Source organism: Populus trichocarpa, chromosome 6 (genome assembly GCF_000002775.5).
Source record: "Populus trichocarpa isolate Nisqually-1 chromosome 6, P.trichocarpa_v4.1, whole genome shotgun sequence".
NCBI lineage: Eukaryota > Viridiplantae > Streptophyta > Magnoliopsida > Malpighiales > Salicaceae > Populus > Populus trichocarpa.
The window spans coordinates 8,545,636-8,558,193 of NC_037290.2; the positions used below are offsets into that span (position 1 = coordinate 8,545,636).

The following is a 12,558-nucleotide window of genomic DNA, read 5'->3' on the forward strand; positions in this document are numbered from 1 at the left end:
TAAGGCAAAATGATAAAAAGTAAATTCATTTAAACCAGTTCCTACTTGAATTTGAGTCTGAAATATAATTACTTAACCCGCAAGCCCTTTTAAATGCTAACCTAATTGTTAAAGGTTTCTAAATGACATCATGCATAAACTGAAAGTATGCTTATGTGTTATGTTTGTAGGGCCTATTTTGGAACCATATGTGACATGATATTAGAAGTTTCAAAATACCTAACGACATGATTTGATAATGCTAGAAAAACCGACACAACCATATTATATGAGGGAAATTTAAGGGTGCTCATGGATCCATAAGAGGTTATGAATGTGTTTGGTGGAGCAGTTGCAACAACTTTATATATAAGGCCCAATAGAAAATACAACAAAAGCATGAAAAACATGCTTTTGTTATATGTGTTTTTATGCTATTAGGGATCATACCCAACAACAAACATAATTGTATCTTCTCTACCAAATGAGGCCTTCATCTATAATCTATTAGTTATAAAACTTAAGAGTGCTAAAGAGATAAAGCTATAACAGAAAAGGAAATGTCATCCAACTCTTGACAACTCTTTTAATCTTTTATTTTATTTGCTTTTTTGCATACTTAAATTGGCCCCAAAAAACTATAATAAAACATGGTGGTCAAAGGAGAAAGAGTTAAGCTTTGTGAATGCTATTGCTTTCGAGGCATTCTAAAGATTCCAAAAATAGTCAATAAGCAGAGCTTGTATTAGTAGGCACCAGGTGGTAAAATGTGGAAATTGCATCCACAATATCCTTTTCAAAGAAAAACCATCAACCAAATTATTGAGAATTTATGTCATAACATTATGTAAAACAAGATTTTTTTTAAAAAAATAGCATTTTTTAAAATATTAGTGAAATAATATAGTTTAAAAAAATTGATGAAATAACACAATTTATACATGTCGCGATTGGAAAACATGACATTCATAGCTTGTTATTCAGAATTATGACATTAAAAAAAATTTGAAATGGGTTGCATATTATGAGGATGAGAGATTAGAGGAGAGAGAGAAAAAAAAACATAGACTAATGGATTATTGCTCAAAGGTGGCGGGACTCACCTTTGATAGCAAATGTAGTCTACTAGACTACTCCAGTCACCATTAGGGGTGTGCAAAAAAACCGGAAAACCGAATAAACCGAGAAAACCGAGAAAAAATTAACCGAAAAAACCGAACCGAAAAAAAAAACCGATTAAACCGATTAGAATAGTTAGAAAAAATCCCGGTTCGGTTCGGTTTTCGGTTTTGTAATGCAGGAACCGGTTAACCCGGACCGAACCGAACCGGTTCAAATAGAAAAAAAAACCGGTACTATAAATACCTTCCTAACCCATCTACAGTTCTACATTTCAGTCTCTTCTTCTAACCTAGCCGCCGCCCCCCCCTCTGACTCTCTCTTTGATTAAATCTTCATCTCTTCTCTATTCTCTCCCATCAACACTTCTTCTTCTACATTTCAGTCTCTTCTTCTAACCTAGCCGCCGCCCCCCCTCACTCCCTCTTGATCAAATCTTCATCTCTATTCTCTCCCATCTACAGATCTGCTTTGTAGTTTCTTCTTCTAACCCTAGCAAATCTAGCCGCCGCCCCCCTCCCTCTTATTCAATCTCTCGATCAGATCTTCATCTCTCCCATATACAGATCTACTTGTTAGTTTCTTCTTCCAACCCTAGCAAACTCAGCCGCCGCCCCCCTCCCTCTTGTTCAATCTCTCAATCAAATCTTCATCTCTCAATCTTTTTGTCTCTAAATCAAAACTAGCAGTCGCTCCTTCAAGTTCTTTGTCTCTCCAAGTTGGATCTGTCTATTCTCTTTTCTATATTGTTTTTTCTTTTTCTTTTTTTTTTAATTTTTATCAGTTTATATTAACCTATTTTGTTAAACTTTTCAGGTGAACTATTCAAGAGAACCAGATGAACTTTTAATGTTCATGCTTGCGCGCCTCAATAGTTGGTTTTTTTCTTTGCAGTTTCTTCTCACTTGGTTTCTGTGAAAATACAAGCAATAAAATGTTGAAGGCATATGGTTTACTTAACAATAATATTAAAATAACAGCATCTTTCCTTTCCTTTTGTTTTTGTGAGTGCTGGAAGAGAGACTGTTGATGCCTTTTATTTCAATTTCAAGGACTCCTGCAGATTGTATTTCTTTAGTTTTTTCAGATGCGTTATTTTCTTGATTTAAGTGTTATTTGTTGTATAATTTTATTTTGCATTTAGATTAGAGTTGATTGGTTTGAGAAAACTAGGGTGCAAATTAAAAGATATTTCTCCTATAATTTGAGATAAATTCTGGTAAAGAAAAGTTAAACAATGAATATAGGTTTTTTTATATCGATTACAAATTTTCAAGCCTTTTAAATGACCCCATCAAAAGTCATAAAAAAGCCAAAAAAAATAAATTGGTTTTTCCGGTTTTTCTCTTCAATTAACCGAACCAAACCGAACCGAAACTGGTCGGTTTGAACCGGTTTCGGTTCGGTTTCGGTTTTTTTTTTTAAAAAAAAAAAACCGGTTTGGTTATTTTTTTAGATGAAAACCGGACCGAACCGGAAATGCTCACCCCTAGTCACCATTAGTAACTATCTTTAATGTCGTTGGATTTTTCTCGTTAAGATCTTTCTAAGGGTACAAATGATGTTACAATTGGAGATTCAGTGTCTTCAAGGTTCTTTTCTCTCTCATCCCATTTCATAACATTTGTTTTTACATATCGTGATTTTGAATAGTAATAAGTTATGAATGTCATGTTTTATAATCATAACATGTACAAATTGTGATATTTTACCAATTCTTTTTCAAATTGTGTTATTTTGCTAATATTTTTTATATATAAAAAACATTTTAATAAGAAAAAATAGTTGTGTAACAACAAACTCTTTTAGAAATAATTATAGTGAATTTGCTCATTTTGCCTAAATATTTGGAGCAGAAACCATGTTTATTCAAGATTTTTTTTTTTAAATTAGCATGGTTAAAAAAAAGGCAAATAACATAATTCAAAAAATATTTAGAGAAATAATATAGTTTGGTCACATATGACTTGTCAAAAAAATATGGGCTGGTTGTTTTTCCAATCTCTTTACTTCCTGCCACAAAAAAAACTATCCCAACAATTTACAATTCAACACTCAACACAATTCATAAATCAACACACTTCTGAATTCACAATTCACCAAAATTCATAATTCATAATTAAATACAATTAAAATTCACATAATATTTTATTAAATTTTAAACTAAATTCTTAATTTCTGTAACATTAAAACATATAATTTAACTACATCTAAAAATCATCTTAGCTCATGAATGAGCCTAAAACGCTTGTGATCGAGCCTGCACCACCCCAACTTATCCAACTTATGGACATGCATGTAGAGCTTGTGGATAGGTTAGCACCAAGATTGCCCTAGCTCGTAGACTAACTTGGAACGCTTATGGACGGGCTTGGACCGCTCATAGATAGACATGCCTCCCGAACCACATATCTTTGTTCATAAAAAATGATCTCATCATCAGCTAATTCCATTTTGAGCGCTTGAAGATGGTTAACCTCCCCAACTTTCTAAAATCTACTATGGTATAAATTGAGGATATTGTTGGTCAGGGCACGTCCCATCTCATCGACTCCTTTACGAAGCACAATTGATGCTTTTTGAGTCTCCCATGTTAAATAATACATCTAATATATGTGTTAAAAAAAATTAGCACTCATCATCTATAATAATATAAGCATGATATTTAATAAATGTTATATAAAAAGTCATTACATACCAATTGATTCTATCTTGAATAACAAGGCTTGTAATGTATCGGATTATATGGATGCCTAGGAAAACATGACCATATAGGGTAATAAACCAACATATTATGGGTAAATACCATCTAAAGTAGTTGTCTAGATCAATTATTGGATGTCGCTCCATAAATATCCGATCTTTCATGGAATGCCAAATATCTAGGTAAGTTGCATGGGTAACCAATTCCCTTCTCGCTTATCCTAATGACTGATACTATGCAACTCATCACTCGTATCAATATAATACGGGATGTGCTGAGAAAATCCTAATTATCGCATTAATCGATCAAAGCAATGTATCTCAATGATATCAAGAGGGACTTATGCTACCCGCAATCATCTCCCCTTGGCATATCAATAAAGCCATTAATATCAAATCATTGGTATAAGGTGTCCATATAATATATCAAGATATGAAAGACATATATTAGAAAATAATTTGAAACTAAATAATAATGGCACAAATAACAAACAAAAATATTTTTGTAACCCATACTTGGTGAGATTGTTGTGCGTCCAACTCATCCCAATAAAACTCATGAATGTGATAGGATTTAAAGTGAAATGTCTAGCCTTACACCACCTAACTTGACAAGTCACAAAGTTAGTACAATTTTGCATGTAATTTATATATGTAACATGTTATTTAGAATTCATTAAATTTTATTATTATTGAGCTCCTATAGAGAGTTACCTCTACATCTTAGTGTCAAACGTATTATTCCCCCAACTCTCTAGATGAACGGTATAGAGATGCTCTTACAACTAGAGCTAGATAAATTTACATTGACAGTTTTAAGTTAGTATTTAAAAATGAACTAATACTAACAAAAGAAATATTTCACTAAAAAGCATTTAAAAATAACTAAACATGTAGGAATAATAGATAATCAGTTATTTGTCTTTTTTTCTTATATGCTTTACATAGCTGTCAATATAGATATGCAAGCATGATTGCTCCTTAACTATAGTTAGGAATAACCTAAAAATCCTCAATGAGTATAAAAAAAAACACTAAAATGGAATTTTTTTTGCAGTACCTGTGAATATGATACTCTTAAACATGTGCATTATGTATGCTTGAGCATACATAATCAATTGATCCTTTATCGCATCCTCTTAGGGGTATTAAAACGAGTGTTCAACCATGTAAGCTTGATGTTGTCACCATTAAAAGTAGTGGTTGAAGACATGTGTCTTATTAGACGACTATATAAGTCCTCTCGGTTAACCAACCCTCCAGATCATATTAAAAGGGCTTTGTCTATCAGGAGGGTAGTTACATGGTGATATCTTGTAGTGTAGATGTCATCTCCCTAACACGTAGGTAGAACATGTAATACGTTCTAATGAATATGTGATTAAGATGGATGTCACGAAGTATGTTGTTCTTATAATCAACCTTGATAACATACAAGTGAAAACGCTTATGCAAATCCATAACAGCATACTGGTGAGGTGTTATAGAATCACTGTCTTAAAAATCAATCAATTTATACATAATTATTAAAATGATAATGAGTTTAAATATGAGTTTTATGTTTTTTTTTGTACAAGTCAACTCACTTTCAAGTTCCATATGTTTTCAAAGCGATGTTGGTCTTGCGAGTATATAATCATCCTGTCATTAGGACCTGGATGCACTTATCAGCAACATATCACACTGTTAAAGCTGCAAAGAAGAGCTGAGCCTCTCTGCCTGGGTAAAAATAAGAGGAGACTTTTGGATGTTCCTGCTTATCTCTTATCGAAGCTCTTTGAATCAGCTTAAGACATCTAGTTTATCATTGAAAAGGGTAGCAAGAGATTGACAGAAATCAAACCTGCAATCTTTCCATCCCTACTTTGTCTTCTGACAGCTTCTGATCCCAACTCTAATTGGTGAAATCCCATGTAAAATCATCTGCATCGCGTCGATGCTGCAAGTATTATGAACATTAGAACTCTTATTCTTTTTAATCATAGCAATGCACACTACCGAGTGTGTAATGGTGATTAGCTGTGGACAAGGCACGATCTAATCCTTTGAAGATAGCATGCTGTATTCTATTCATATATGCAGAGAAAGAAATTTCCATTTTCCCGTTTGCAAAGCTTTCGATATGCATGAAATTTTACCTTAGCCAGGCTTTGTCCCATATCTGATCATATTTAGACAGCCAAATAAAAGAATTTCCAAGTAGCTCTAGCGCACCAATATCCTGAAAAGGTGCCAGGAATTATTTTATTTTTAAAAAAAAAAAAAAAACACTGAAGGGCATCCTTAATTTACTGTTCATTATATTGTGGAGGCAGACCCAATAGCACTGTAGCGCCTTTTTTTCTTTCTTTGCTATTATTTTTTTTCCAATTCGATTCTACTGCATTGAATCAATTTGCAAGGTCTTGATAGTTTGTATCTCTAAACTTGACAGAGGGTTCTCGAGATCTCAAAAATATATTTTTATATTAAAAGTTATATTTTTTTATATAAAAAATTAAAACAACAGGAATTGAATTGAAACAACAAATTAAACACAGAAACCATCTCTTTGAATTACAATTGTGAATCTTGATTATTTAATTCAACATTATTAAACACGCACGCAAACTACTTCTCTTCTTCTTTAGTTCAGCTTGCTTTCATGTTATTCATAATTTGAGTTATTATGACATAAAATTGCTAGTTTTAAAGATATTTATAGACTTGGAGTCTATGCTCTTCTTCTTCTTTTCGTCTCACTGATTTCTTGACTTGTTACAGACTTGAAAGAGTACCTCAAATTGCTATTCACAACTCCTTTTTCTTTTTCTTTTTCTTCGAAGAAAAACAGCTTTTATTTCACAGCGCTTTATTCCATCAACAGACCCTTCTAAAACAAAAACCAAATTCCGACTACATCAAACTTTAACCCTAATTCCAACTTCAAACACTCAAAATTAAAAACCCTTCAAGCAGTTGGTCATATCTACATGACAAGCACAAAACATACAGGTAGAACCTCACAACTGAAGCACTAAAATACTCAAGTTGTTCGATAGGCTCTCAAAGACCACCGGGAACCATCACGGCAGTCATTTGTCACTAGGGGGCAATGAGTCTGCAATAGCAGTTATCTTCTTCTGCAACTCTGGCTTGTTGGCTCCTACAAGCTTCTCCAGCTGCTTCCCATCTCTAAGAAAGAAGAAAGTAGGAGTAGCTTTGATCTCCCATGATGTACTGAGGTCCTGCAAAACACACACAATAAGATACTGACATCCAACATCATTTGGATCGACATATTCTGATGTAAATAGAAACTATAACAATATCAATATATAACAGCAGATTAAGTTCTGCATGTTCTGCTCAATGAACAAATTCCAAAATCAGGATTCTTTTTTCTTTTCTTTTTTTATGTTTCTTCAATATCAATTGTGCAAACTGCAGGATAAGTCTCAAAAAAATGGGAGACAGTGCTTACATGCAACTAAAAGTCTAGTTAAGACAGTCCAACCTATTTAGATGGATGAGAAGAAAAAAAGGAATATCATTCAAATATAATAGAATGTAGAACTTACAGATAGTTCATCAACATCGACCAATAAGAACAGTAGAGAAGGGTATTTTTCAGAAAGCTCGTTGTAGAACGGTGCAATCTGTTTACAAGGACCACACCATGTTGCACTGAAATTTGCGAGCACCTGTTAAACATCCATATTCAGTTCAAAATGAAAATAGATTATTAGAAAACACTAGTCAGGTAGATCAAACAAACTTTTCATGAAGTAGCTGACTTCCAAACCCAACCAGCATAAATCATATAGTAACAACCGCAAATGAGAGCTGCCCCCCTGCTTGAGTAGAAATAATGGAAAACTTTTGGATGAACCTATTTCATCTCTTATTTTGGTTCTCAATAGAACTGTTTAGAAATTTGCCAACCTCAGGCTATAATTCTCAGCCAAAACACATAATAGTGTATTATTAAGGACAACGGAAAAATAATAATCTCGTGCACGGACAAAAATCAAACTTACAATTTTGCCATCCCTACTTGCTTCTGACAGCTTCTGATCCCAACTCTCTTTTGTGGTAACGAGGTGCACATTACCACCAGCAAACTCAACATGCAGCTCATCATTGTCTGCATCATGTTTATGCTGCAAAAACCATGAACACTCAGAACCCTGTCCTTGTATGACTTCCATAGGATAAGAACAAAACATGTGTATTAGTGCGCATTGGCGATTGCAGCAGACAAAACACAATTTAATCCTCTGAAACAGTGGCATAACAAAGTGGAAGCCTCAAGCATAGGTGGGGAATAATAATTAAACAAGTCAGCTATATCTATATTCAAAAGGATTCCATTTAAAAATATTAAGCCAGAAGAATTGATTTATTTTCTTTATAAATATAAATAAGTTCACTGGAATAACATCAAAAGCATATAAAACAAAATAGACAGATTTGTTTTTCAAACAAAGTAGAATGCAGATTTTTAAACCAAAGTTTCATATTCAAATTTGAAAAGTTTCTGTTATTGTTTTACAAGTTTAGAGTGGTTAAGAGAGTTCATTCTTCTTCATGTTGGTGTATTATCCTCTCAAAATAGTTCCCCTCTGTCGATTGACTCTTCATGGACTGTGTATGAAATTTTTAATTGTGAGCGCAATATTTTTAGGACACATAATAATTATTTGTATTACATATTCAGTTGATATCTCTCAATTAAAACTACCAGTGATGTGAAGCTTGTTATAACTCTATATGTTTTTTCTTCCTAAATGCATAACCATGATATGTGAGACAGACCTGCACCATTTCAACTTAGAGAACTTTTCTAGAAGCAATCAATTAATAACTCAACAATATTGTATCCATCTCATTCTTCACCATCTTTTCCACGCTGTAAATGAAAATCAACCACTAAAAGCTCTTTCTTTTCCCCACTGGTTGCCGTGGAACAAATTTATCAAAATTGGATGAACAGTCTTTACTTCAAGATCAGGATGGGGAATCCTTTTCTGCAATACCATAGCGAAGGTCCCGACCTCCATTTTTCATAATTTGACATTGCTTTTTTCTGCAATACTACAAACTACTATTTTGGACATTGCTTCATTCTAAACTTTTCACAGTACATTCAAGGGAACCAAGATTCATTGATAAGCTTCCATTTTCCTGCTTTTCTCCGAAGCAATTTTCCTTGTTATTGTGAAAGCAATATGAAAGACAACAATAAACTTAAATCCACATACAATCGTCCACACTAAACACAACACTGAGTGTGCCTTGGTGATACACAGTGGACAAGGTACAATTTGATCCTTTGGAATGATGCTAAAACATAAATTAGAAGCCTCGCAAATAGGTGGGGAGTAAACCATGGAGTCAGTTATATCTACATTCAAACTGAGTCCATTTAAAAATATTAAGCTGAAAGAAGTGATTCATTTTCCTTTACATAATTGAATAAATTCATTTGAGTGCCGCCAACAGCACATCACGAAATAGACAGATTTGGTTATTGTCAAACAAATAAAAGGAGAATTCTAAACCAAGTTTCCCATTCAAAGTTAAAAAGATTTTCATATTTTTTACAAATTCCAGGTGGTTGAGAGAGTTTGTTCTTCTTCATGTTCACTGATCACTCAGAAAATCCTTAACAGTTATTGTCACGTGTTTTGGATGTGCTGTATTATAAACTACTAGTTTGGAAATTGTTGACTCCTCATAGTAACTCTCCGATAACCAAACCCCATCAATAAGCTTCCATTTTCACGACTGTTTAGTAATTTTTTTTTCCATTTGTGTTATAATAAAAGCAATATGAAAAACAATAAGAAACCCGGATCCACAAATAATCTTGCACATACACAATCAAAAAGAGTAATGGATTGGAATTATATATAAGAAGATAAAATGATTAATTGTCATAGAAACTCTTACCTTATCCAAGCAAAGTCCCATATCTGATTTCCAAACTTTTAATCCCAAGCAGCTTAACGTAGTATACCAAATATCCTAAAAATGGAACAAAATCCAAAACCTTCAACACACCTAAAGAAAAAACCGCCAAGATTTATACTGTTCACCGTAATTGACAACAGAAACAGTATAAATAAATAAATATATAAATTGATCACTTCGAATCAAAACTTTGAAGAGCGCCTCTGTTGCATATCAGATAAATTAAATTAGTGTGGTAAGAAAAAGGAAAAGTCTTTCAAAACATTTCTCTTTAAGAACCAAAACTATGGTTATTTACTTCAACAATCAGCATTGAAACTCTCTTCTTCAATAATATTAGTAACACTAACATCAGTTCTTCTAAAAAAAAACACAGCAGCAGCATCAGAAGTAGAAAGAAAGAGGTATAGAGAAAGAAATGAAGACAGGAGTGGATAATTAATTACCTTCTTAAAGATAATTAGAAGGAGATTATGAATGAATTGTCAAGGTCGAATGAAAACCCTAGTCTTTAATTGCGGAGTAATGGAAGGAAAGAAGGGAGGTGAAAGAGAAGAGAAAGAAGCATGTTATGTGTCTATAAGCAGACACGCTTTCTGTCCTTTGCTTTTTCTGTTTGAACAAGTAAAAAGAAGAGATAAGTTACAAAGGTCCAAGGTTGTCCACACCGTTCTTGTTGTGATTCAATGGCTATCAATCTGCTCCATTTTACAACTCTACGATTTTGCAGCGTCACCCAACCAATACAGAGAGTAAACTCTTCAAATCATCGTGAGATAGACTTCATTATCGGTTAACGCGCAAATTAATTCAATGATATCCTTGCTATCAAACTAATATATACTGTAAGACCTAGTGGTTCCACGATGACCAGGACAAAAAAAATACATATTCCCGGTTAATTTATTGCTGAATAAAAAAATTGAAAAAAAAAAAAAAGAGAGTGTGAACTCTCGTATCGGGTCACAATGTCGGGAGAATTGTATAGAAAATAATAATAATAAAAATTATAATGCTAAATTCCTAATAAATTCAGTATGAACGGATGAAGTTGAAGTCAATTAATATAAAGGACCTGAAAAAAGAAACATAAGCAAAACCAAGAAACACACCAAATCCGTGATCTAGATTATACGAATAAGATAATTTAATAAAAGATAAAATAAAAAAAATTATAAAATTAAATTATCAACCTAACTTGTTGTTGAAAAACAAAACCAGAAAAATATTTAATTTAAAAAAAATAACAAAAAAAAGACCACAATCAACCTAAGCTAACTAAGGATCTACGTTATAAGATCGGAATAACTATATAAAAAAAAACGAAGAAAATCATGAGGTCCAATTGTTCTCGGTGAGCTGTTTCCAACGCTACCAAGAATAGTAGTGTTTTGACATTAAAGGAAAGCGCACGAATTGCCAAATCACGACGGCTTCCCCCACACCTGCCCGACCAAATTGTCATGCCTGTCATTTTCAGTCCCTAGAATTTTTTAAGTTTCAAATTAGATTCCTCAAGCCTTGATTGTTTTAGAGCAATAAAATGAAATTTTATTTTGCAAAACCAAGCATCAACTGCATGTCAGAATTTTTCTTCGATATCGTGGAATCCCCATATCTTAGGCAAAACAAAAAAAAAATCAATGTAAAATAATCAAATTGAGAAAGAATCAAGAGAAAAAAAAAGGTTAAATCTCTTCATTGCTCATGCAATTCAATCCTCGATGTTTACAAGGAAATTGAGCTTAATACTTGTCTAGAAATTAAGTCAATATAGTTTTAATTTAATTTAATTTAATAATGTCAAATCGAGCAGAGTCAGCTTTGTTTCTTAACACCTTGAGTAGCCATTACGAAGGTAAACAAAAACAAATAACAAAGTTAGAACCCAAATTAATATAATTTAAAAGGACCAAATATAAAAAAATAAAAAGAACTTAAAAAAGAAGAGAAAACACCGTGTGGATCCATGGTATTTGCTGTCACAATGAACATGAGTCGTCAGATCTGCTTTAGTCTTTTTCTTGATTCGTAATTTGACTTTTATATTTTGTTTGTTTAAATAATGAAGTTAATTGTACGCCATCCTGGATGTGTCTGCCCTTAATGAAGGCACTTGATCACTCAGAAAATGTCCTTTCTTTTGGTTTTTTCTCTAGCTTACCATAACAACACGAGGCATGCGGGAGATGAGCATATGCCCTAGTTGTTAACAACAGGAAGACGGCATCATTGGGAATTGAGAGGAGACTAAAATTTGCTGGAGTGCAAGCAATGTCCGCGCTAGGATCACTTGGCACTCAACCATCATCACTAGAAGAAAAGGAAAAAAACACCCTCTCGTGGCTCGACTTGTTATGACTGGATTTAGGTCGATTTGGGTGGTGGTAGTGACAACAGACCAGCATTCTCAGTCTTCAACGAGTACCTCTTTCAATTCTCTGATTTTATTACTTCGGCACCGTTTGAAACGTTTTTCAATAAATTTATTTTTAATATTTTTATATTATTTTGATATGCTGTGTTAAAAATAAATTTTAATTAAAAAATACTTTAATAAACAATTCTTCATAATTATATAACATGTCTTCCCCTCTCCTGATGATGGTCCAAGGATCATTCTAGGCAAAACTGATGATGGTCCAAGGATCATTGTGCAATGGATGACAAGATGACAACTTGCCAAAATGGAGGCAAGTTAGTGAGCGGCAAGATGTGAAGAATAAGAAACTGGATCCTTCATGTTCCATCTCGTTCAACGTTACATGAAGTCGATGATACCTTTTTTCATATTTCACGGGA

General features: G+C 33.2%; 1 protein-coding gene across 3 annotated transcripts; it reads right to left on the reverse strand.

The window, feature by feature from the left end:
* Positions 1 to 6,601: 6,601 nt before the first annotated feature.
* LOC7497582 (thioredoxin H-type) lies at positions 6,602 to 10,584 on the reverse strand. Of its 3 annotated transcripts, none has more exons than XM_024602634.2 (5): positions 10,203 to 10,584; positions 9,736 to 9,846; positions 7,821 to 7,943; positions 7,362 to 7,484; positions 6,602 to 7,028 (listed from the first exon to the last, which is right to left on the reverse strand). In XM_024602634.2, exons 2-5 carry the CDS (start codon positions 9,754 to 9,756, stop codon positions 6,876 to 6,878), a joined length of 420 nt encoding a protein of 139 aa, XP_024458402.1. In that variant the 5' UTR covers positions 9,757 to 9,846; positions 10,203 to 10,584; the 3' UTR covers positions 6,602 to 6,875. The 3 variants fall into 3 exon arrangements, with proteins under 3 accessions (XP_024458402.1, XP_024458401.1, XP_052310246.1); XM_024602633.2 differs by having other exon boundaries at positions 9,736 to 9,810; positions 10,203 to 10,583; XM_052454286.1 differs by lacking the exon at positions 10,203 to 10,584 and adding an exon at positions 10,055 to 10,084 and having other exon boundaries at positions 9,736 to 9,810.
* Between the last annotated feature and the right edge of the window lie 1,974 nt (positions 10,585 to 12,558).